Source organism: Triticum aestivum, chromosome 5A, assembly GCF_018294505.1.
Source record: "Triticum aestivum cultivar Chinese Spring chromosome 5A, IWGSC CS RefSeq v2.1, whole genome shotgun sequence".
NCBI classification, from domain to species: domain Eukaryota; kingdom Viridiplantae; phylum Streptophyta; class Magnoliopsida; order Poales; family Poaceae; genus Triticum; species Triticum aestivum.
Window position 1 is genome coordinate 577872966 of NC_057806.1, and position 26881 is coordinate 577899846.

The 26881-nt window shown below is 41.4% G+C and overlaps 1 protein-coding gene across 2 annotated transcripts; it reads left to right on the forward strand.

The window, feature by feature from the left end:
- Nucleotides 1-21181: 21181 nt before the first annotated feature.
- LOC123104948 (uncharacterized) lies at nucleotides 21182-25484 on the forward strand. 2 transcript variants are annotated; one of them, XM_044526900.1, is made up of 4 exons: nucleotides 21182-21489; nucleotides 21739-22045; nucleotides 22740-22866; nucleotides 24224-25484. In XM_044526900.1, exons 1-4 carry the CDS (start codon nucleotides 21323-21325, stop codon nucleotides 24268-24270), a joined length of 648 nt encoding a protein of 215 aa, XP_044382835.1. In that variant the 5' UTR covers nucleotides 21182-21322; the 3' UTR covers nucleotides 24271-25484. The 2 variants fall into 2 exon arrangements, 1 of the variants encoding a protein (XP_044382835.1); XR_006450613.1 differs by having other exon boundaries at nucleotides 22439-25484.
- Nucleotides 25485-26881: the final 1397 nt, after the last annotated feature.

Below are 26881 nucleotides of genomic sequence, written 5' to 3' on the forward strand. Positions count from 1 at the left end.
CTCTCCAACACCTCCTCCTCCTCCATAGTGCTTAGCGAAGCCCTGCCGGAGTACTGCAGCTCCATCACCACCACGCCGTCGTGCTGCTGCTGGAGCCATCTTCCTCAACCTCTCCTCCCCCCTTGCTGGATCAAGAAGGAGGAGACGTGGCTGTTCCATACGTGTGTTGAACGCGGAGGTGCCGTCCGTTCGGTGCTAGGATCTTCGGTGATTCGAATCACATCGAGTACGACTCCCTCATCCCCGTTCTTTGAACGCTTCCGCTCGCGATCTACAAGGTACGTAGATGCATCTAATCACTCGTTGCTAGATGAACTCATAGATGGATCTTGGTGAAACCGTAGGAAATTTTTTGTTTTCTGCAACGTTCCCCAACATGGAGCGCTCACTTTCATAAATCTTCTAGTCCCCTTAGCCGACATGTGGGGCATCAAGCTACTAGGTCCACTTGCCATACCGGAATACAGTGTAGAGCAGCCGGGGTGAAGCACCCAGTCATGGTGCCAGCGTAGTAATGAGCAATGAGGCGTCAATTCACAAAGCTGCACCTTTCTCGCAGTTAAGTGGGAGGGACGAAGTAATAATGCTAAAAAAAGAAGTTGGAGGGACGAAGCAACCATCATTTCACTCATTGCTGAATCTGCTTCTCCCTCATATTCTTCAGGTTAACCACGTGTTGCTTCTACCGTTGTTCTGCCTCATGTGGGAAGCAGATCGTCTTGGTAAAGCACTGACACGTGGGACCGCATGTTAGCAAACCGCCATGACAACGTACTCTAAAAATAAGAAACCTCCCCCGCCATCCGCGCGGCAAAATCACCTCCTTTTTACTAATCTTGATTCTATAATTTTTTAGACCAATATAATTGAGATTTGTATAGATAGCACATAGGAGCAAAACCAAGTGGTACAGTTAAGGGCATCCACAATGTGTAGCCAAATGTGAAAATAGTTTTTGGCATCGTGGGAACCATTGTGGACGGTGTTCCCAAAGCCAAAAGGATGGAACCGAAGCTCCCTGATTGATTGATTGATTGATTGATTGAAGGAATAGAAAAATGCAACGTCTCTCCCCTTTCTCCCATGCTTGGACGCATGTACAGTATAGAGGACATGTCTACTCCTCTGTCCCTTCTATCACAAATCACAAAGCAGTGAGGCGTCAAATCACAAAGCACGGATGAAGCAACCATCATTTCACTCTTCGCTGACTCCGCTTCTCCATCGTCGTCTTCGAGAAAACCGCACAAAGCTGGACGGACGACGCTATTGTGTACGAGTAGTACTAGTACATTTACGCGTACTTTGCTTCAACAGACTTCCTGGATGCAAATAAGGCGTTTGTCTCGGCTTGCAGGCGGCACTTGCGAACGACTTACCGTGGTCTCCCTCAATGGTGTTCTCCGTCGAACGCACTTCGCCAAACCACAACGTTCGAGATATCGTCGACGTCACCGCAATGGGGAAGGAAGTAAAATATAGTTACTACCTCCATTTTTTTGTACACAAGGCCAGTATATCAAAATTACAATTTGTAAAAGGCCACTAACACTAATCGAGGCAAAATTGATGGGGTTTGCCTCATACTAGCAACCAAGGACATTAATATCCCCTACATGCATGCGGAAGTGAGAAGGTTCGTTTACCTGGCGCTGCATTAGTCAAGCAATGAGGAGTGAGATGGTTAGCTTTTTGGGCTTTGGAGAAAAAAATACGCATTAATTGACACGTGAAACGAGGATTTGTATCGATTAACCCGCGAAGGAAAACCCCGCCTTTCTTTTTTAACACTAGTACTCCTAGTACGTAGTACTACGTACTTTTCCTGTTTGGGTCTAGGCCTTGCATTGCCATACTTCACCACACATTTTTGCCAAGCTTGCCTAAAGTTTTCAAAATGAAAAGGAGGTACACTTGCGCACGGCTGTCGCGGTCGCACCGCACCCTCACACGGTCGCACCGCACCCTCACATGCACAGTCGCTCCTGCACGCCGCAAACCCAACCAAGGGAACACACCCTCACTGACACGTGTTGTCACATGTGAACAAACCAAACTCAGCCATCCTACCGCTGACACATAATTTTCGTTCATAGAGTATGTTTATCCAACCGCATGTTGGGGAGTATCCGTACGGCCCGTGCAGTGGTCTGTTGGGGAAGAAGAAGAGGTGAGGAAGAAGGGTTAGGAGACGTAGGATATTCATCCAACCGCCTGAAATGGTAGACTGACCCAAGTCAGGCGACTTGCATAATAATATATGTTTATACACAACAAAAGATCCATAAAAACAACAACATAAAGAAAAACTATCACTGCTCGCGGAACAAAATAGACTCGTCGTCTTTGGCTGCCGGCGCGAACCAGCCGTAGCTGCCGATGTGTGTCTCCACACCGTGGTTGTACTCGGCCTCCAGCGACTCGTTCATGCGGAGCGTGTGGGCGCTCTGCACCGACGAGAGCACCACCCGGTTCAAGTCGAGGACGTCCGGTTCCGCCTGCAGGAGGGCCTCGATGGCAGGGGCATCCGCGCGCTCCGCGTTGATACGTCTGCAACGTATCTATAATTTTTGATTGCTCCATGCTATATTATCTTCTGTTTTGGACATTATTGGGCTTTATTATTCACTTTTATATTATTTTTGGGACTAACCTATTAACCGGAGACCCAGCCCAGAATTGCTGTTTTTTTGCCTATTTCATAGTTTCGCAGAAAAAGAATATCAAGCGGAGTCCAAACGGAATGAAACCTTCGGGAATGTGATTTTCAGAATGAACATGATTCAGGAGACTTGGACCCTACGTCAAGCAACCAACAGGGAGGCCACGAGATAGGGGGCACGCCTACCCCCCAAGCGCGCCCTCCACCCTCGTGGGCCCCCTGTTGCTCCACCGACGTACCCCTTCCTCCTATATATACCTATGTACCCCCAAATGATCAGATACGGAGCCAAAACCCTAATTCCATCGCCGTAACTTTCTGTATCCACGAGATCCCATCTTGGGGCCTGTTCCAGAGGTCCGCCGGAGGGGGCATCGATCACGGAGGGCTTCTACATCAACACCATAGCCTCTCCGATGAAGTGTGAGTAGTTTACCTCAGACCTTCGGGTCCATAGTTATTAGCTAGATGGCTTCTTCTCTCTTTTTGGATCTCAATACAAAGTTCTCCCCCTCTCTTGTGGAGATCTATTCGATGTAATCTTCTTTTGCGGTGTGTTTGTTGAGACCGATGAATTGTGGGTTTATGATCAAGTTTATCTATGAAAAATATTTGAATCTTCTCTGAATTCTTTTATGTATGATTGGTTATCTTTGCAAGTCTCTTCGAATTATCAGTTTGGTTTGGCCTACTAGATTGATCTTTCTTGCAATGGGAGAAGTGCTTAGCTTTGGGTTCAATCTTGCGGTGTCCTTTCCCAGTGACAGTAGGGGCAGCAAGGCACATATTGTACTATTGCCATCGAGGATAACAAGATGGTTTTTTTATCATATTGCATGAATTTATCCCTCTACATCATGTCATCTTGCTTAAAGCGTTACACTGTTCTTATGAACTTAATACTCTAGATGCATGCTGGATAGCGGTCGATGTGTGGAGTAATAGTAGTAGATGCAGGCAGGAGTCGGTCTACTTGTCTCGGACATGATGCCTATATACATGATCATACCTACATATTCTCATAACTATGCTCAGTTCTGTCAATTGCTCAACAGTAATTTGTTCACCCACCGTAAAATACTTATGCTCTTGAGAGAAGCCACTAGTGAAACCTATGGCCCCCGGGTGTATCTTCCATCATATTAATCTTCCATCACTTAGTTATTTCCTTTGCTTTTTTACTTTGTTTTATTTTACTTTGCATCTTTATCATAAAAATACCAAAAATATTATCTTATCATATCTATCAGATCTCACTCTCGTAAGTGACCATGTAGGGATTGACAACCCCTTATCGCGTTGGTTGTGAGGATTTATTTGTTTTGTGTAGGTACGAGGGACTCGCGCGTAGCCTCCTACTGGATTGATACCTTGGTTCTCAAAAACTGTGGGAAATACTTACGCTACTTTGCTGCATCACCCTTTGCTCTTCAAGGAAAAACCAACGCAGTGCTCAAGAGGTAGCAAGAAGGATTTCTGGCGCCGTTGCCGGGGAGGTCTATGCAAAAGTCAACATACCAAGTACCCATCACAAACCCTTATCTTCGCATTACATTATTTGCCATTTGCCTCGTTTTCCTCTCCCCCACTTCACCCTTACTGTTTTATTTGCCCTCTCTCTCTCTCTCTCTCTCTCTCTCTCTCTCTCTCTCTCTCTATCCTCCCTATCTTTCTCTTTTTGCCTCTTTTTTTGCCCGTTCCTCATTTGCTTGTGTGTTGGATTGCTTGCTTGTCACGATGGCTCAAGATAACACTAAATTGTGTGACTTTACCAATACCAACAACAATGATTTTATTAGCACTCCGATTGCTCCTCTTACCGATGGTGAATCTTGTGAAATTAACGCTGCCTAACTGAATCTTGTCATGAAAGATCCGTTTTCCGGCCTTCCTAGTGAAGATGCCGTTACCCATCTAAATAGCTTCGTTGAATTGTGTGATATGCAAAAGAAGAAAGATGTGGACAATGATATTGTTAAATTGAAGCTATTTCCTTTTTCGCTTAGAGATCATGCTAAAGCTTGGTTTCGTCTTTGCCTAAAAATAGTATTGATTCTTGGAATAAGTGCAAAGATGCTTTTATCTCTAAGTATTTTCCTCCCGCTAAGATCATCTCTCTTAGAAACGATATTGTGAATTTTAAGCAACTTGATCATGAACATGTTGCACAAGCTTGTGAGAGGAGATGATGAAATTAATGATACCTATTGCCCAACACATGGTTTGAATTTGTGGATGATTATACAAATTTTTTATGTCGGATTGAATTTTGCTTCTAGAAATCTTTTAGATTCGGCCGCGGGAGGCACTTTTATGGAAATCACTTTAGGAGAAGCTACTAAACTCCTAGATAATATTATGGTTAATTATTCTCAATGGCACACTGAAAGATCTACTAATAAAAAAGTGCACGCGATAGAAGAAATTAATGTTTTGAGTGGAAAGTTGGATGAAATTATGAAATTATTTGCTACTAAGAGTGTTTCTTCTGATCCTAATGATATGCCTTTGTCTACTTTGATTGAGAATAATAATGAATCTATGGATGTGAATTTTGTTGGTAGGAATAATTTTGGTAACAACACGTATAGAGGAAACTTTAATCCTAGGCCTTATCCTAGTAATTCCTCTAATAATTATGGTAATTCTTACAACAATTCTTATGGAATTTTTAATAAGATGCCCTCCGAATTTGAGACTAGTGTTAAAGAATTTATGAATTCACAAAAGAATTTCAATGCTTTGCTTGAAGAGAAATTGCTTAAAGTTGATGATTTGGCTAGGAACGTTGATAGAATTTCTCTTGATGTTGATTCTTTAAAACTTAGATCTATTCCTCCTAAGCATGATATCAATGAGTCTCTCAAAGCCATGAGAACTTCCATTGATGAGTGCAAAGAAAGAACTGCTAGGATGCATGCTAAGAAAGATTCCTTTATAAGAGCGTGTTCTTCTAGTTTCCATGATAATAAAGATGAAGATCTAAAAGTTATTGATGTGTCCCCTATTAAATCTTTGTTTTGCAATGTGAATCTTGATAATGATGGGACTGAATATGATCCACCTTTACCTAGAAGGCATTCCAAAAATTCGTAGTTTTTAGATCTTGATGCTAAATTTGATAAAAGTGGGATTGAAGAGATCAAAACTCTAGATGTTAATGAACCTACTATTTTGGATTTCAAGGAATTTAATTATGATAGCTGCTCTTTGATAGATTGTATTTCCTTGTTGCAATCCGTGCTAAATTCTCCCCATGCCTATAGTCAAAATAAAGCTTTTACCAAACATATCGTTGATGCTTTGATGCAATCTTATGAAGAAAAACTTGAGTTGGAAGTTTCTATCCCTAGAAAACTTTATGATGAGCGGGAACCAACTATTAAAATTAAAATTAAAGATCATGAATGCTATGCTTTGTGTGATTTGGGTGCTAGTGTTTCCACGATTCCAAAGACTTTGTGTGATTTGTTAGGTTTCCGTGATTTTGATGATTGCTCTTTAAACTTGCACCTTGCGGATTCCACTATTAAGAAACCTATGGGAAGAATTAAGGATGTTCTTATTGTTGCAAATGGGAACTATGTGCCTGTAGATTTTATTGTTCTTGACATAGATTGCAATCCTTCATGTCCTATTATTCTTGGTAGACCTTTCCTTAGAACGATTGGTGCAATTATTGATATGAAGGAAGGAAATATTAGATTCCAATTTCCGTTAAGGAAAGGCATGGAACAATTTCATAGAAAGAAAATTAAATTACCTTACGAATCTATTATGAGAGCCACTTATGGATTGCCTACCAAAGATGCCAATACCTAGATCTATCATTGCTTTTTACGCCTAGCTAGGGGCGTTAAACGATAACGCTTGTTGGGAGGCAACCCAATTTTATTTTTATTCCTTGATTTTTTTTATCCTGTTTAGTAATAAATAATTTATCTAGCCTCTATTTTTATTGTGTTTTTTGTGTTTAATTAGTGTTTGTGCCAAGTAGAACCGTTGGGAAGACTTGGGGAAAGTCTTGTTAATCTTGCTGTAAAAAACAGAAACTTTAGCGCTCACGAGAACTGCTGCCATTTTTATTTGGAAAGTGATATTTAGTTAATTCTTTTTGAAGATGATTAATAGAAAAATTCCTCACGTCCACAAATTTATTTAGAATTTTTGGGGTTCCAGATCTTGCGCTAGATACAGATTACTACAGACTGTTCTGTTTTTGACAAATTCTGTTTTTCGTGTGTTGTTTGCTTATTTTGATGAATCTATGGCTAGTAAAATAGTTTATAAACCACAGGGAAGTTGGAATACAGTAGGTTTAACACCAATATAAATAAAGAATGAGTTCATTACAGTACCTTGAAGTGGTGTTTTGTTTTCTTTCGCTAATGGAGCTCACGAGATTTTCTACTTTAATTTTTGTGTTGTGAAGTTTTCAAGTTTTGGGTAAGGATTTAATGGATTATGGAACAAGGAGTGGCAAGAGCCTAAGCTTGGGGATGACCATGGATCCCCCAATATAATCTAAGGACACCAAAAAGCCAAAGCTTGGGGATGCCCCGGAAGGCATCCCCTCTTTTGTCTACTTCCATCAGTAACTTTACTTGGAGCTATACTTTTATTCACCACATGATATGCGTTTTGCTTGGAGCGTCTTGTATGATTTGAGTCTTTGGTTTTTAGTTTACCACAATCATATTTTCTGTACACACCTTTTGAGATAGGCACACATGATTCATAAATTATTAGAATACTCTATGTGCTTCACTTATATCTTTTGAGTTATATAGTTTTGCTCTAGTACTTCACTTATATCTTTTAGAGCACGGTGGTGGATTTGTTTTATAGAAACTATTGATCTCTCATGCTTCAATTAGATTAATTTGAGAGTCTTAAATAGCATGGTAATTTGCTTAAATAATCCTAATATGCTAGGTATTCAAGATTAGTAAAAACTTTCTTATGAGTGTTTTGAATACTAAGAGAAGTTTGATGCTTGATGATTGTTTTGAGATATGGAGGTAGTGATATTAAAGTTGTGCTAGTTGAGTAGTTGTGAATTTGAGAAATACATGTGTTGAAGTTTGCAAGTCCCGTAGCATGCACGTATGGTAAACATTATGTAACAAATTTTAAACATGAGGTGTTCTTTGATTGTCCTCCTTATGAGTGGCGGTCGGGGACGAGTGACGGTCTTTTCCTACCAATCTACCCCCCTAGGAGCATGCGCGTAGTGCTTGGTTTTTGACGACTTTTAGATTTTTGCAATAAGTATGTGAGTTCTTTATGACTAATGTTGAGTCCATGGATTATACGCACTCTCACCTTTCCATCATTGCTAGCCTCTTCGGTACCGTGCATTGCCCTTTCTGACATTGAGAGTTGGTGCAAACTTCGCCGGTGCATCCAAACCCCGTGATATGATACGCTCTTTCACAGATAAACCTCCTTATATCTTCCTCAAAACAGCCACCATACCTACCTATTATGGCATTTCCATAGCCATTCTGAGATATATTGCCATGCAACTTTCCACCATCCCGTTTATCATGACACGTTCATCATTGTCATACTGTTTAGCATGATCATGTAGTTGACATAGTATTTATGGCAAACCCACCGTTCATAATTCTTTCATACATGTCACTCTTGGTTCATTGCATATCCCGGTACACCGCCGAAGGCATTCATATAGAGTCATGCCTTGTTCTAGTATCGAGTTGTAATCATTGAGTTGTAAATAAATAGAAGTGTGATGATCATCATTTAATAGAGCATTGTCCCAATAAAAAAAGAGAAAGGCCAAATAAAGAAAGGGGCCCAAAAAAAGAAAAAAAGAAATGAAAAGGGACAATGCTACTATCTTTTTTTCCACAATTGTGCTTCAAAGTAGCACCATGATCTTCATGATAGAGAGTCTCTTGTTTTGTCACTTTCATATACTAGTGGGAATTTTTCATTATAGAACTTGGCTTGTATATTCCAACAATGGGCCTCCTCAAGTGCCCTAGGTCTTCGTGAGCAAGCAAGTTGGATGCACACCCACTAGTTTCTTTTGTTGAGCTTTCATACATTTATAGCTCTAGTGCATCCGTTGCATGGCAATCCCTACTCCTTGCATTAACATCAATCGATGGGAATATCCATAGCTCATTGATTAGCCTCGTTGATGTGAGAATTTCTCCTTTTTTGTCTTCTCCACATAACCCCCATCATTATACTCTATTCCACCCATAGTGCTATATCCATGGCTCACGCTCATGTATTGCGTGAAGGTTATAAAGTTTGAGATTACTAAAGTATGAAACAATTGCTTGGCTTGTCATCGGGGTTGTGCATGATGAGAGCATTCTTGTGTGACGAAAATGGAGCATGACTAAACTATATGAGTTTGTAGGGATGAACTTTCTTTGGCAATGTTATTTTGAGAAGACATAATTGCTTAGTTAGTATGCTTGAAGTATTATTATTTCTATGTCAATATTAAACTTTTATCTTGAATCTTTCGGATCTGAATATTCATGCCACAATTAAGAAGAATTACATTGAAATTATGCCTAGTAGCATTCCACATCAAAAATTCTGTTTTTATCATTTACCTACTCGAGGACGAGCAGGAATTAAGCTTGGGGATGCTTGATACGTCTCCAACGTATCTATAATTTTTGATTGCTCCATGCTATATTATCTTCTGTTTTGGACATTATTGGGCTTTATTATCCACTTTTATATTATTTTGGGACTAACCTATTAATCGGAAGCCCAACCCAGAATTGTTGTTTTTTGCCTATTTCAGAGTTTCGCAGAAAAATAATATCAAATGGAGTCCAAACGGAATGAAACCTTCGGGAACGTGATTTTCGAAACGAACATGATACAGGAGACTTGGACCCTACGTCAAGCAACCAACAGGGAAGCCACGAGGTAGGGGGCGCGCCTACCCCCCCAGGCACGCCCTCCACCCTCGTGCCCCCCTGTTTCTCCACCGACGTACTCATTCCTCCTATATATACCTACGTACCCCCAAACGATCAGATACGGAGCCAAAACCCTAATTCCACCGCCGTAATTTCTGTATCCACGAGATCCCATCTTGGGGCCTGTTCCGGAGCTCCGCCGGAGGGGACATCGATCACGGAGGGCTTCTACATCAACACCATAGCCTCTTCGATGAAGTGTGAGTAGTTTACCTCAGACCTTCGGGTCCATAGTTATTAGCTAGATGGCTTCTTCTCTCTTTTTGGATCTCGATACAAAGTTCTCCCCCTCTCTTGTAGAGATCTATTCGATGTAATCTTCTTTTGCGGTGTGTTTGTTGAGACGAATGAATTGTGGGTTTATGATCAAGTTTATCTATGAACAATATTTGAATCTTCTCTGAATTCTTTTATGTATGATTGGTTATCTTTGCAAGTCTCTTCAAATTATTAGTTTGGTTTGGCATACTAGATTGATCTTTCTTGCAATGGGAGAAGTGCTTAGCTTTGGGTTCAATCTTGCGTTATCCTTTCCCAGTGACAGTAGGGGCAGCAAGGCACGTATTGTATTGTTGCCATCGAGGATAACAAGATGGGCTTTTTATCATATTGCATGAATTTATCCCTCTACATCATGTCATCTTGCTTAAAGTGTTACTCTGTTCTTATGAACTTAATACTCTAGATGCATGCTGGATAGCGGTCGATGTGTGGAGTAATAATAGTAGATGCAGGCAGGAGTCGGTCTACTTGTCTCGGACGTGATGCCTATATACATGATCATACCTAGATATTCTCATAACTATGCTCAATTCTGTCAATTGCTCAACAATAATTTGTTCACCCACCGTAAAATACTTATGCTCTTGAGAGAAGCCACTAGTGAAACCTATGGCCCCCGGGTCTATCTTCGATCATATTAATCTTCCAACACTTAGTTATTTCCTTTGCTTTTTTACTTTGCTTTTATTTTACTTTGCATCTTTATCATAAAAATACCAAAAATATTATCTTGTCATATCTATCAGATCTCACTCTCGTAGGTGACCGTGTAGGGATTGACAACCCCTTATCACGTTGGTTGCGAGGATTTATTTGTTTTGTGTAGGTACGAGGGACTCGCGCATAGCCTCCTACTGGATTGATACCTTGGTTCTCAAAAACTGAGGGAAATACTTACGCTACTTTGCTGCATCACCCTTCCCTCTTCAAGGGAAAACCAACGCAGTGCTCAAGAGGTAGCACGCGTCGAGTCGAGCCTCCGCCGCCCAGTTCAAGTCCAGGACGTCCGGTTCCGCCTGCAGGAGGGCCTCGATGAGAGCGGCATCCGCACGCTCCGCGTTGAGTTGAGCCTCTGCAGCCCGGTTTAAGTCTAGGACGTAAGGTTCCGCCTGCAGGAGGGCCTCGATGGCAGCGGCATCCGCGCGCTCCGCCTCAAGTTGAGCCTCCGTTGCCCGGTTCACATCCATGATATCCAGTTCTGCATGCAGGAGAGCCTCGATGGCAGTGGCATGCGTGCGCTCTGCGTCGAGTTGAGCCTCTGCCTCCCGGTCCTCCTTTAGTATCGCGAGGTTGAACCGCTGGTCCGCCTGCACCCACTACAAAAAAATACACTTCTGTGATGATACGTGTTTGTCACAGTAGGTCGTATTTTTTGTCATGCATGTAATCCATGACGATTTTATGACAGAATCAAGATAGTCATACATGTGCTGTCGTAGAAGTGTTACATGACATTACCGAAATTATCATCACGGAAGTGTCCACTTCCATGACGATAAATCACGCGTCACAGAAGTGCTTTCGTCAAGGGTGATCGACACGTGGCATCCACCGTAACGGAATGCCGTTAAGCTATCGGGTCGGGTTTTGGATCCGATAATCCGTTAACAGCCCCGACCAATGGGGATTTTCCACGTGTAAAATCATCATTGGCTGGAGGAAACACGTGTCAGCTCATCGTTGGGACAGATGTCATCCACTCATTGGACGGAAGGCGCCTATGATACATCGACACATGGCACGGCCCAACAGAGGCCCATTCTTGTGAAAAGGCCGGCCCATTTGACTTGGTCAAAAGGTGGCGGGCTGGCCCATGGAAAGCCTATTAACGGCCTATTCGCATATAGCCCATTTACAGCCCGCTAACCCAAGGCCCGTTACGCCCTATCCGAATTAGGCCTAGTAGTGTCATCTGGGCCATCCAATATGATTCCAGCCCGTTTTCACTTCTGGCGCATGTATGGCCCATGACGTCTTTCGGTCCATATGAGGACATATGTAACTCTTGGCCTATTAACGACCCGTTGTGAAACTGGCCCGTAATGAACAGTGTATCACTTTACACCCATTAACGGCCCGTGGTGAAACTGGCCCGTAATGCACAGTGTATCACTTCATACCCATTAACGGCCCGTTATTCCGTTGGCCCGTTTCCAGCCCATGTTATCTTTCGGCCTTCTCAGAGCCCATTTATTCTTGGGCTCATTTCCAGCATTCGTTTACTTATGACCCGTTACTGTCATTTTCTGCTTGTGGGCCAAATTCAGCCTGTGCTTACAGTCGGCCCGTTTGTGGTCCGTTAATACGTTGGGCCGTTTTCATTGCATCATCAAATACGGCCTATTAACGATGGCCCGTTATGGTCGGCCCATGAACGGACGATTCCAACTCTAGCCCGTTGACGGCCATAATGCAGTCTGTTTGGCCCATGTTTGGCCAATCGATCATACGACCCGTATAAGGCCCATTGATGATACGGCCCGCAGAAGGCCCATTGTTTCTACGGCCCATAGAAGGCCCATTGTTTCTACGACCCGTAGAAGGCCCACTGTTTCTACGGCCAATAGGAGGCCCAGTGTCACTACAGTAAATATTAGCCCATGGTTATTGTGGCCTAGTTTTGAAAAATAGGTTATTGCAGCCACTAGCTAACCGTGGAAAAAGAACTGCAATGACTACAAGCAAACAAATAAACAAGACAACAAGGAAATAAATAAGCAAGCAACTAACGCTAGGCTATCACGGCTATTACACATATTACATCCACTGGGCATCAAAGTTCGCCACCAGTGCAAATATAGGGAACAAAGCAGCATATCATATACACTGGTTGTCAAATTTGGCTACCAACACAAATAAACGCCGCAGCAAAACAAATCCAGAACTGAAACCACTTCAGAAGATCTCAAGAAACAATATCCTGGGTACCCATAATGCTGGCAAGATGCTTAGCAAGCTTATTAACTTTCTCTTGTTTGGCGCTTAAATCCTCCAGCGATTGCTGTTGCACCAGAAAATATGCATCTGAATTATGCAGGGACTTCCTCAGTCCTTCAGCTTCCTGTCGCAGCACATCTGATCGATGTCTTTCAACTTGGAGTTGAGACTCAAGAAGACGAACTGATTCAGGCAGCGAGTTCGAAGAGCTTGTGCCAGCAGTAGTGGCCAGTAACTCGAACACTACATCAAGACAGGACTTTTGGGTTCCCTCACTGTCGTCAAGATAGTTTTTATCAGCTTTCTTAGAGACCAACAGGGATGTCTCACAATCTTGAACCTTATCTGCATTCCTTCCTTTACCATTGGATAACGCGGTACTGTTCTCCAATATTTTGTTCGCATTCTAAAAGAGAAACAAGCAGACACATCACATGTTTACCATGTTGTATATGAAACTCAGTTTGGTAAATTAGTTCAGTAGTAAAGTGGACAGGATAATAGCATGAAACAAACATATATCTATGTACCATGGTCACTTTGTGGTCTATATCATTCTAGTTTTTGTTGCCAAATCAAGATAGAGACATAGTTCAAATAATATTTGTTCAAGACAAAGCAGAATAGACAGAATATAAGTGTGGGTAACTATAGAGCAATAACAACACTTGTAATGTGCATGACATGAGAACATAACTGTTTATTCAATTGAAAGTGAAATCAACATAGAGCAGGTTACAACAACAAACCATTTAAAGAAACAGGTTTAAAACATACCTGTTGCGCCATTGGAGTTTCAATTCCATCCTTCAAATTTGAAAATAGTTGGTATGAGTAAATACAGTAATGCAAGAGCAAAGGAGTATGAACCATAGCTACAGAACCTGACATGAGAACAAATTTTCTTCTCCTTTAAGCATTGAGTTGGGATTCGGAGTGGTGGTCCTCGTGCTTTGGGCATTGTAGTTCCCTTACTAACTGCTCGTGTTTGGGTGCTCTGTGGTGGAGACGGTGCTATGTCAACTAGAACTAGGTTACTATCTGCCGGGGTTGGGGTTAGAAGGGGTGTAGCTGGTTCTTTGTCCAACTGGGTAGGGGTACAATCTGCGAGAGTCTGGGTTATGTGTGGTGGATCTGGTCCTTGGGCAAGTACAACCGTGGTTCTATCTGCATCAACTGGTAGCACTATCTTTTCTGAAGACCATGTTGTTACTCCCTTAGATAATGCCATCACGCTCTCCAATTCAAAGGGCTGATAAACAAGAAAAGTAATTGAAAGTATAGACATTGTATGATAGGCAGGTGCAATGGATAGTGGGGAATAAAAGAGGGCATGAAATAATTCATATTTATGTTGTCTAACCAAACAGGATAGCATGACACAATTTCACATATATGATGGCTAACTAAACAGGATAGCATGACACAATTTCAAATTATGATGTCTAACTAAAAAAGATGGAAAGACATAGTTCAAAATATGAGACTATGTAAACAGGATGACATGACATAACTATATAATGTGTTTATTAAATAGGTTGGCATGCCATAATTCACACACATTCATGGATAGAATGCCATAATTCAAAATATGATGACTGTAAACACTAAACAGGATGAGATGATATAACTATATGATGTCTTTATTAAATGGGTTGCCATACCATAATTCAGATAGATGATGTGTATGTACTATGTAAACATGATGGCATGATATAATTCAAATATATGATTTATATAGTAAGCAAGTAAGCATATGGCAATCCATATATGATGTAAAAACTAAGCAATGCAAGACAACATGCATGACATGGGTAATATAAACCTGCCAAGCTTGAGCATAGACCCCAGGGGGGAAATAGGACTGGTCATCAGTCTCTGAATCCTTCTCTGAGGAGCTCTCTGTAACCAGCAAGATATCTGCTTCAGCAGGTAGCATTGTCTGCTCTGAATACCTTGTTTTCACTTCAGATACTTCCATCACCGCTTCAAATAGCTGATGCACAGGAAGAGTAATTGAATATACAAATGTTGTCGACAAATGGAACACGTAATACAAAAAAAATGATAGCATGATATAATTCACATACATGATGATTGGCTAAACAGCATGGCATTGCATAATTCACATATATAATGCCTTTGCAACAAGATAGCATTGTATAATTCACATATATAATGTCTTGCAACAAGATGGCAATGCATAATTCACATATATGGTAATTAGACACTAAACAGGTGGCATTCACACAAAGCATGTCTAAACTACTCAAATGACATAGCAATGCGAGACACTATACACACGATATGAGCAACATAACCCTGCCAAGTTAGAGCATACACCTTGGGGGGGATAGGACTGGTCATCTGTCTCTGAATCCTCCTCCGAGGAGCTATCCGTAACCAGCAAGATATGCGCTTCGTCAGATAGCATAGTCTGCTCTGAAGACCTTGTTTTCACTCCAGAATTTGCCATCACCGTGTCAAATGGCTGATGCACACGAAGAGCAGTTGAATGTACTAACATTGTTGACAAATGTAATATGTAACGAAAAAAAGGATGGCCTGATATAATTTACATATAAGATGACTGGCTAAGTAGGATGGCATTGCAAAATTCACATATATGATGTCTGGCTAAACAAGATGGCGTTGCATAATTCACATAAACGATGAATAAACTCAACAGATGGCATTCGCACAAAGGATGTCTAAACTAAGCAGATGACATATTTGATGTATAAAGTAAGCAATGCAAGACACCATATGCATGATATAACCAACATCAGCATGCCAAGTTAGAGTGAAGACCTCAGGGGATAAATAGGAGTTGTCTTCTCCTTCTGAATCCCCCTCAGAATAGATATCTTCCTCTCGATTACAATCCGAAATGCGTGGAGGGGGCTGCCTTTGCGCCTACCATGGAGCGACGTCTGCATGAAATTTTATTTCGACGCAAGGTTCGTCTTTTTTGCTCTACATGTTCAGTTCCATTGTTTACAATAACTGTCATGCATAGGAATAAAATATAGTGAGATTATGTAAGGAGTGCATGCAGAAATCCAGAGTGATGGTAGCAACCTGTGGATAGACCCAAAACCAATAATAGCAGGCAGATAATGGCTTCAGTTAAAAAAATACAGATAATGGCTTCTTTACTGTTTGTTTCCCACCCAACATGACTAGAGGCAAGTATTGCAGGCGGCAGGTGAAGCCGGAGCTTTTTCTGCTTAATTTTATAATGTATAATAAGGCAAGCAGTCTGCTAAATATGTTTAGTGATTTTATGAGAAGCTGTAATTTTTCAGCATAACGAGTTGCCCAAGATGTACATCTGAACCTATTCTTAGGTTTACTTCTCCACATGACATGAAATTGATAAAGCTAACTTTCCATTCTTATAACGATTTGACAAGGTCCAACTTGACAATCTATGCACTATCGCCATGCGCCCCAGGCTGTCTAAAACAATAGTCAATCAGTTGTGAGATCTCTTACTGCTCAAATCATGGTCGCCACGTCATAAATAAAACCATAGCATGACATTTGGATATGACGTTTTTATGTGTACCTGATGCGCTGTGAGGATAAAAGCTTCACTTAAGTGAATTCAAAATATTGTTTACAGTTGATCTATTTTGTTTACTGAGACGCACCTACCAAAATTTACTGGTAAAGCTTAACACCTTTAACAATTATCTTGGAAATAGCTCTCGCATATATTTGGACCCGTACAAACTATTCAAATTTTCTCAAATAGTGCTAGGATTATTTTAAGATAGTTTTATTGTTCATTGTCAATATGGGCGGGCGCGGCAAAGCGCGCCTTCATGTTCTAGTGTGGATGGAATACAACAGTAACACGTCCACTTATCGCCAAGTCATCTGGAACTACATGCCTAGGTATGAATACATTTTTTCTTTTTTATAGTAAATTAAAGAATAGGTTATTTTTGACAAATCTGTGATATGCCAATAAGTAAATTTCAAAACTAAATTGGTTTGGTTGATAATTTATATTGTTGAATCTCTATGATTTTTTTAGAGGTTAGGCGAAAGAAACCCCAACATTGAAATCCTTGTCAATTGTACCTTAAACTATGCAATCCCGGTCTAAAATGAACCCTAGGGTCGTTTGGAACACGGGGATTGTGTATCGGGAGCTCCTAGTTGGCGCTCTAAGCGCCACTTTCCTCAACCAGCGCCTGCAGCGCATCGTGCGCCAGCTTCCGTGGGCCGGCCCAGGAAAGGAGGCGATCGCTGGTTCGGGAGTCGCTCGTTTCCCATCTCGCGGGATCGCTAGTTCAGGGCAGTTGGTCGTTTCCCATCTCGTGGTCAATGGTTGACCGGGTCAGTTGACTATTTTACAAATTCTTTTTTCAGAAACCCCCCTCTCCCCAAAAATCACCAAATTCGAAAAAAGTTCATAAATTCGAAAAAAGTTCATCTCTTTTCAAAAAATGTTCAGAAATTTCGAAGAATAGTTCATCAAATTTGGAAAAAAAAATCATCAATTTTGGAAAAAGTTCATCGAATTTGAAAAAAGTTTACTGAGTTTGGAAAAAAGGTTCACCAAATTTTAAAAAAGTTCATTAAATTAGAAAAAAGTTCATTGAAATTGAAAAAAAGTTCATTCAAAATTGAAGAAAGTTCACTGAAATGGAAAAAAGTTCAGTGAATTTGAAAAAAAATTCATCGATTTGAAGAAAAAGTTCAAGAATTAAAGAAAACATCGAGGCAGGAAGAATAACAAAAAGACGAAAGCGAAAACAAAAAACGATAAAGGAAAAAGATGAAAGGACAGATGAAATAAGAAAAGAAGTAAAAGGATTTTACCGATCACTTCTAGCTGGGTGGTGCGGTGGTAGCTGCCTGTTCCCTCGAAGGGAAGGTTAGTGGTTCGATACCCGTCGGGGCGCTACCTTTTTTGCCTCTACAAAACGGAAAGGAACCAGGTTGAGATGGGCCGGCCCAGTGCGGGGCGCTGCAGGCGCCCGTTTGCAGAATACACATTAACGGGCGCCTGCAGCGCCAAATAGGATTTGCCCTGTGTATCGTGCCTAGGATTGGTAGCGCGCCGAAAAAAACTGGGCGAGCCCACTCTGGCGCAGCAGGCTATCCACGTCGTGCAGTCTGTGAAGCCCAGCAACCTACAGAGAACGCAAAAGAAAAAATGCTCAAAAAATATATGCGAGTAGCACGAATCGAACCTGCAACGCAGTACATTGACAGTTGTAGCCATTAACCACTACGTAAACTTCACCTAGCTGTACGCACCTACAAAATTACTACTATTTGACCCTTATTTATTTCACGGAAATGGGAAAAAACTCTAAAAATTCAAAATAGTTCACGGAAATTAAAAAATATCATGAATTTGGCAAAAAAAACTATCACGACACCATGATCAACACTGCGGCTTAAATTTCATAAACGTACAAAATCATCGCTTTTCAAAACATCTCATCAATATTCAAAAAAAGTTCACAGGTTTGGAAAAATTTCATCTATTTAGAAAATAAGTTCATGGATTTAAAAAATTTCAGAGATTCTAAAAATTCCACAAGCTTTATGAAAAATTTCACAAATTGAAAAACATATTTAAAATAGTTTCACGCATTAGATAATTTTTTACATATTATATAAAAATAAAAGAGAAAAAACATCAATTAAATAATTTTCTGACGGATTATATAAAAAAGGAAAAAGTTTCCTGAAGTAGATATTTTTTCGCAGTGTAAGAGAAAAATGGGCCGGCCCAGCGTGGGGATGGGTGCACACCGTGGTGAACACTGCGGCTGAAAGTTCATATTTTTTTTGAAACATCAATTTAAAAAAACTAATAAATTTTCAATAACAGTTCACAGGTTTCGAAAAAGTTCATCAATTTCGAAAAAAAGTTTATGAATCCTGAAAAAACATGGATTTAGAAAAAAAGTTTAATGATTTTGAAAAACAAATTCATGGATTCCGGAACAATTTCATGGATTCTAAAAGGTCGACCAGATTTGTAAAAAGGTTCGCAAATTTAAAAAGCAAGTTGAATTTTTTTTCACAAATTAGATATTTTTTCACGGGTTATATAAAAAAAGAAAAAAAAAGCATGTATTAGATATTTTTTCGCGGATTATAAAAAAGAAAAATGTTTCATGCATTAGATATTTTTTTAGCAGTGTAACATAAAAAATGGGCCGGCCCAGCGTGCCGTGGTCAGGACTGCCGCTTTCTGGCCCACTAGCCAGGCGAATCCCGGTTGACATCTGTCAGGGTTCGATTTAGACTGGGATTGCATAGTTTAGGGTGCAATCGACGGTATTTCGAGGTGGGGATTCGTTTCGCCAAATCTCTACAAGTTCAAGGTTTAAAATTGACTTTTTCCTAAGATGAAAGATGTTGAAATCACTCCCTCTAGAGTCGCCCCCGTAGGCGGTGGGACGGATCCCTAGCCACCTCCTAGCGCCCCGCCTCCCCCTCCCGTGCTGCTGCCAGAGGGCATGACTGGGTGAAGTCCGCCTAGCGGCGGCGGTAGGGCTCCTTCGCCCCCTCACGCGTTGATCCGATGCGGGACGGATCTGACGGGCAAGGGCGTCATGATGCGGAGGGTCGTAGCTGCACGATTTGGCTTTTTAGCGGCTAAGTCGGGAGGCGGGTGACCTTCGATGCTGGGATGTGCTGGGTCATGGTGGCAAAGGTTATCTCGCCCAGATCCATGGTCCCAATCACCAGGTGGCCCGAGCTGGGGACGGCTACGGGAGGGATCCGTTGATGCCTCTAAGCGCACTGCCTCACGCTCCTCCCCTCCTCTGTCATCGCCAGAGGGCGTGACGGCGGCAGGGCTCCTTCGCCCCTCGTGCGTGTTCCGGTACAGGACATAACTAACTGGCAAGGGCACAAATATTTGACATATATCCCAAGTTTGAATTTTGTAATGGCAACTAGGGAGTAAACAAAAATACACAATTGTTGATCCATGATGTCACAACACATTCCTAATACAAAAGATCTCGAAGAAATTGGTTTCGTTGTTAATTTACAATGTTGAATGTCTATGGTTTTTGTCGAAACAAATGATATGATTATGTTGGACCTACTTTAGCGTGGAGGAACCCTTCATGGACTGGCCGGTAAGATGAAAGATGTTGAGATCAGCCTATTTCAAGATTAAAATGTAAGATTGAGGCTGGCATAGATCAACCGTCTCATCAACCCATCACATATGTACTTGTGTTTCAAGACAACGATATAACCTAGTAGTTTTAAAGTAAGGGTCACATGAGATTTTTGTGAGCTGTAATTTTAAACGGGCCAAGTTTTTGTTGCTTACTAAAATGATTTCTGAAATTGTAATGCAGACTTGGTTGTACCTATAGCCGAGTCGTCGAGCGACAACACGCTAGCACCGGTCGCGACCCCTACTTCCGTGCGACGGCCACCCCTGCCAGGCTGCAACTAGCACCGTCCTTACCCGGGCGGCAAGCCCCGGCTGGCGAGCCGCCTCTCTGACCTTGCACGCCGCTCCTGGTCGGCCGTGGCTCCCGTCACTCTCTTCCTCCATCCTCGGTGCTGACCAAGCAGTTCCGCCGACCCTCTGACCTTGCACGCCGCTCCTGGTCGGCCATGGCTCCCGCCGCCCTCTTCCTCCATCCTCGGTGCCGACAGAGCAATTCCGCCGCCCCTCTTCCCGACCTTCGCCCGCGAGCTCGAGCCTCCCTATCGGCCATGGATGCGAGCTTCCCACACGCCGCCTACCACCGGACTCAGGGAAGATGACGAGCGTGAGACAATTTTTTCCAGAATCTCTGTATCTAGTTCAGCGGGAAGATGACGGGCGTGAGAAGAATTGTTGGGATTTGAAAACACTCAATGACAACAACAATGCAAAATATCGTATCCTCTAAACATATGATGCCATGAATTGGTCATGTTAAACTACTTATACTTACCATACATGTATACTAAATAACTGGGAGACAAAGTATAAATAAGAAAAATACAAATATAGATGGCGAGAAGCCGAGAATGTTAGAGAGGAGGGCACCGGTTCGCCCCTCAATGATTCTCGGATTTGCTGGTTTTTTCACCAAGAAATAACTTTTTACAAGCATATTTTAGTAACAATATTTTTAGCAGCATATATATCTCATATTGCTTTAAAATATTATCTTTCCCATTTATTTCATTATTCTAAACATTCCCTCCAAAAAGAATTACTTTCCCACCACTTAATTTAGTTTGCGCCAATTTTTTGTGTTCCCACCAAAAAAATTTATCCTTGCCGCTAAACACCCTTCCTAACTAGTAACTACCCACGATTAGTTAAATACCCATGAATTACTATCCTAAACCAAATCGCACGGTGTCTTCACGGGCGATTGGATCTGAGCTCTCATCCCTGGTCCCCCCGTGCTGACGGCGTCTTCACCGGAGTCAACGGCGCCCTCCTCCCTCTCCTTCGCGCCCACCGATGCGGGCCGCGTCTTCGTATCCTCGGCCATGCTGGCAGCGATGCGGTCTGGCGTCGGCGCCGACGGAGTACCCGTCTTCTCCCCTGCATCGCGAGCGCGGAGCCGTCCTGCCTACATCGGGGTTGCTCGCCACATGGCCAACCCGAGGTGGAGACACTGCGACCAGGTTCATCACCAAGCTGCATCCCTGAACCTCCATAGCGAGCGCTTTAGATGAGTCTTTTTTTATGCATTCCATACTCTCCTGCTTCAATTGGCAGCCAATTAGATCGATTTGTCCCCTTACGCAATCTTTTCTCTCTAAAATTATAGGAAAAAAGGAAAGAGATCTCGCGATGCTAGCTTTCCTTCTCCAACACGTACTTAATCTCCATCAAATATCTAATCTTCCAAACTGAATATTTTTTCTATGCAGATTCATGTATAGCCATCTCTCTGGAATTCTAGAGTGGCCCGCGGACGAGCAGGAGCAGCTGTCTCACATCTCGAGTTTCTACTGCAGACCGTCCGCAGAGGACGTCTGTATAGATCCAATCGCCATCGTATATCCTTTTTGCAAGTCATGGGTACCTGCATGCGTCCCTCCCAATTACAATCAGAATTTCTATAACATAGAGGTGATGGCTCCAGAAATCAGGCGATTCAGACAGAGATGTCGGAGACGGTTGGAGGCTTCCAACATCTTGCCAAAACAAACTGCTGAGTGCCTACTGCCTAACAAAGTAAGTTGGGAATCAAATTTGTAAGATGGCCAGTGGACGTATTAATCTTTCAAATTCTAATGTGCGTATTCATTCCCTACACCTATAATTACTCGGCCTACCACTTGGAAGCTGAATGTGCTTTCCAATTCGAACCCATGTGTGACCTAAAAACTACAAAAAGTTCGATTTGCTAAGCATCTTCATTTGTTTTAGCTACATTCACTGTACATTTACCAATGGTTTAGACGATAGTTAGTTCAGAACAGTCTCAGTGTTCGAAATTGATTCATTATTTTTTGCAGTTTTTAGGATACAAGATTTTGAACGCAGCAGTTTTAGTTCTGCTTTCTCCCATATTAGACTCTTCGTTTAATTAGTTAGCTCCTGCTGTGCTGATATATTAGGGTTCAGATTTTGTAGATGTCTACAGGTTGTCGGACAAGTCTTTCAGACATTCATCTAATCCACAGGTTCACAAAAACTTCGCGTCCCTTACAATTGGTTTGCTCTGCTGTTTTCATCTTTCATGTAAATGAATGCATACCCAAACAAATAATATGGCCAATGAACTAGACTCATTGCTGAGTGTATCACGTGACTTCGAAAGGAAGAATTTGGCTGAACTGCGATTAATCTTTAGTGAAAAGAGAGAGTAAGAGAAGGATTGGGAACCTCCTGTTGTCCTTTAATTCATGTTGTCAATATTCTATAGGATCCTTGCACTGCATCCAGTCCGGGCGATCAATTTATTGAGTCTATGGTTGCTATAGCCAATGGCTACTACATGATCGATACTGCACTGCAGGGTGAACGTGCCACAATACCTCATGCCCTCTCAGGTATCCCAAGCTTTGTGCTCTACTACCCTGGTAAATACTAATACGAGTCGTATTAACTGCATGAAGCCCCCATAGCGGCCAGATAATCTCTGCCTCTATCGACATGATCCATAACATCTCATAAGAAAACTAGCCTTTTGCGTGTCTATCGTTCGACACTTATATTTAGCAGATTATTATATGGATTAGGGAGCAGATAAGAACCAGCTAGGTGGTTTGCATCGCCTAAAGTGCCAACCTGCAGCAAGCATGCATTAACTACATTTACATCAACCACCCACGAGTATATCGGTTGCTCTTATAGAAGCTTTACACAGACGATGTTTAAAATGATTTCGAATGATGCATAATCATTATCTAGAATTTAAAATGATTTTAACTTCCTCCAATTTCAGTATGGTCGCGTTGTTTCACATTTTAACTGCTCCTGCTATTGCAAGCTAGACTTGAATTTTGGCTTCTATAGGTATGCAGAATCGATTCACCTCTCCATAGGTTTCTACCTCTGTTAATTCCTCTTCCTATTGCCACATAACTACAACATTTCTTTGGGGGAAAATCAATGTATAGATACATTGTTTTTGTACTGATTCTTCCATTGATTTTATATACTATTCCTACTATTGTCTCTCTGTGCAATGCACATGCTCTTCTATTTTCTTTTGGACCGATTCTTTCATTTTGGTTTTCTTGCTATGCTTGGTTAATTAACTAGAATAGACTAATTAGGAATTACCCAGTCTTCTGCTGTATGTTCACTTGCATAGATGGCTTAATACATAAGCTAAACCGATGACTACATATAGCACATACATTGGGTCATTTCTCCTAAGAAGGTTAAACCGCCTGAACTTTTAGTTTTAGTTACAAAGAAGTTGCTGAATGATCTAACATTTTTGGGGTTTTACTAAATCTAATTCTAAAACATGTACCGATGTCATAATAATATTTTCATTTCATAGCTTTCAGTTTCATACCATATATTCGTAGTGTACTCGCTCCGTATCAAAATATAAGACATTGGATTATTGGTTTCTGCAGGTTTTTGTTTCATATCATATTTTTGTGTGTCACAGCTTAAAAAAACAAATATGTGCTAGCTAGGGACATGAACTTAACTGAAACTATAGATTGAGTCACAACTTAAATCAAGAAGCTGTTAGTACATGTACTTGTGCTTATGCTTTAGACATTTACTTGTGAAACTGTTCTGATCCCCTAGTTACATGCTTGCTGACACAGTATCTCTCCGGTTAGTCTAGCGATAGTTGTTTTTAACATTGAGGATGGAATAATTGTATGGCGTATGTTATGTTGGACTCATGAACTAGATTTTTTTTTGATTTCTTGATTGCAGGATCCAAAGAACTAGCTTGTCTGGACTCTAGATCACGGACAGTTTAGTCTTGGCACTTAATTAGGATGGCTAAATTACAATTGAGTTTCATTTGGTGGATATTTGCTATGAGAATTATGAATTTTATGAATCTACATATTATACATATGGTTTTGAATATTGTAATTGAATGCCTGTATTTTTTTTTACGATTGCAATAGGCTATTACAACAACCCACTTTCGGTTGCCACATGTTAGCACCACAAAAAGTTTAAGTTGTCGCAATAGTTTTTCGCTACAAACATTTCACCCGTTGTGATACCTATTTATCACCACCAAAACTAGTGTGTTGCATTTTCCTATTACAACGACTGGAATATTTGTTGCCATAAGTTAATGCCACAAGTGTAGCGGTTCGTAGCAAAATGCCTAATTCTACGAAAACAAGGATTGTTGCCATAGTTTATTGCCACAATTGACTATTGCCACGGAAGAGTATGCGCCACGAAACGAACGTCGTTGGCATAGGTTGTTGCCACAAACGTCTATTGCCACAAGCTATCAATCACCATGATTCATTACATGTTGCATTAAAGCTATCTCCACAAAGCAAATTGTGGCATCAGGTGAGTGTTGCCACGAGAAAACATGTGGCAACTTCCCAGATGGTTGTTGCAATGGCACACTTCATTGCCACGATTGCTTTTTTGTGGCAATAACCTATTACCATGTGTCCAGTCGCAACGGCTGCCAACGAATGTTGTTTCGTGGCAATAGGTACTTATCGCCACAAATTGGCATGTATTGCAACGAATGATTTTGTTGCAATAGACCCGGATCCTTGTAGTGAGGGATCTTCTTTGAAGATACCATATATTTTAGTGGAACTGCACAAGAAGATGTTGGAAACATTAAACTAATCGAGGAGTATATAGTAAGCATGGCCACCACCGTAGATAGCAACAGATGGTTCCGGAGAAGTGCTTCATCTGTATGCTCTACACAATAAGCCTCCTGACAAAGGTTGGTACTCACCCATTGATTTCATCCATATGATTAAGCTTTTTCATCTCTATTGGTGTTGTGCTACTGTTTAGATACTGTTATGAAAATGTGGTATTGTCATTGAGAAGTGCTTCATCTGTGCTGTTTTAAATATTTCCTTTCCTTTTTTCGAGCAAACAGGGATGCTAGCATTTAGTAGTCCTCTTGTCTTTGCACAACAGGATCATCTTCCTATGAATAAGAATATGGAGTACGTGAAGTGACTAGTTCTGATTATGCCAGGATGAAGAAGCCATGTCTATCTTCTCATCAGAAGGAGCAGTTGAAGGATGGTTACATTACTCCCCACAAGACCAAACTAACTTCAGCTCAGAAGGACTGACGAATCTCCATTTTTTTGTTGTGATGCGCGAGTACAATGTTGTTCTAGGATTCTTTCTGGTGAGTTCCATTTTTCTAAAAGTGTGCTCTACATGGACCATGTATGTGCCTGTTGAAACTGTCAATTCATAATACAGTTTGCTTTATACTAATCACTTTTTTGTATTTGTGCAAACATGGGTGCTCAGCTTGATTTCAATGGGAACTGCATAAAATGTTTATGAATACATCGAATCATTCATTTCCACCACAAGAAAGGAGGTGCCGATAAGTTCAAGGCGTTGCAACATATAAAGGCGAAATCATACAAGCTATGCACGAATTTGGTTGATTTTGGTGGAACTGCACAAAAAGAACAGCTGGTTTATTTAGCACGAGGTGCCATGTCAATGTTCGAACTGATGGCAAACCCTATCCATTCCACAATCATAGGCATTTGATATTTTGGAATGGGACAACCTTGTCAAATTTTGCTCATTGATTTTAGCAAGACATGTGTTTGATATTTTCAAATGGGACGCCCTTTGCTGTCAGCAGTGTCGATCAATTTTTTATTTATTCTTTAGTTGTGAAGTAAATATTGCCTCTGACATGTGAGTCGCTGAGATGCATAATCATCGATTGTTTTGAATGTTCTCTATGAATTGCCAGGCATGTATGTTTGATTGCAATGTACATAAACGCTAAAAAGCTGCTCAAACTCTTTGTACTCCTTCCGTTCCTTTTTACTTCGCATATTGTGAAAGTGCATACTTTTTTGTATAAGATTGGTCAAAGTAGAGATACTTTGACTGCAGACAAAACTTGTATGCAGACTAGAAAGGACCGGAGGAAGTACATGTGAAACTGCTGCAAACGAGGTGATCACCCTGAGAATAATGCTAGTACGTATTGTTTTGCATGTTCATCCAATGCCAGTGATACAGGAATTCGAACTAATCGAAATAAATTCATTCATACACGGTCGGATTTCATATAAACATGCTGGATTTCATTACATTTCATACATTCTTCAACTAAAATGGGGTGCACTTATAATTAATTAACCGAAGCTACCCACATGTGTCCCGCTGAGCCGAACAGAAGCTTCAGTGACTTAACTGCAGGTGCAGTTGCGTAGCTGACATGTGGCCTGTTGGGCCCACGTGTCAGTCAGCCAACTGCACCAGCAGTTAAGTAGAAGCAGCATTCTTCTCCAGCGCAGCTCTCCGACTCCACGTCGCCGCCAAGAAGCTAACCGGCCGTCAATGGTCAACCCGCCTAGCTTGGCTTCAATCGGAGGGTAGCAGCGG

Excerpts from the sequence above, each read along its gene's own strand:
- LOC123104948 (XM_044526900.1), top strand. The coding sequence starts at position 21,323 with ATGCGGGCCGCGTCTTCGTATCCTCGGCCATGCTGGCAGCGATGCGGT. Across the intron at positions 22,046-22,739 it reads AGTGCCTACTGCCTAACAAA|GATCCTTGCACTGCATCCAG; the intron begins GTAAGTTGGGAA and ends AATATTCTATAG. Across the intron at positions 22,867-24,223 it reads AATACCTCATGCCCTCTCAG|GATCCAAAGAACTAGCTTGT; the intron begins GTATCCCAAGCT and ends TCTTGATTGCAG.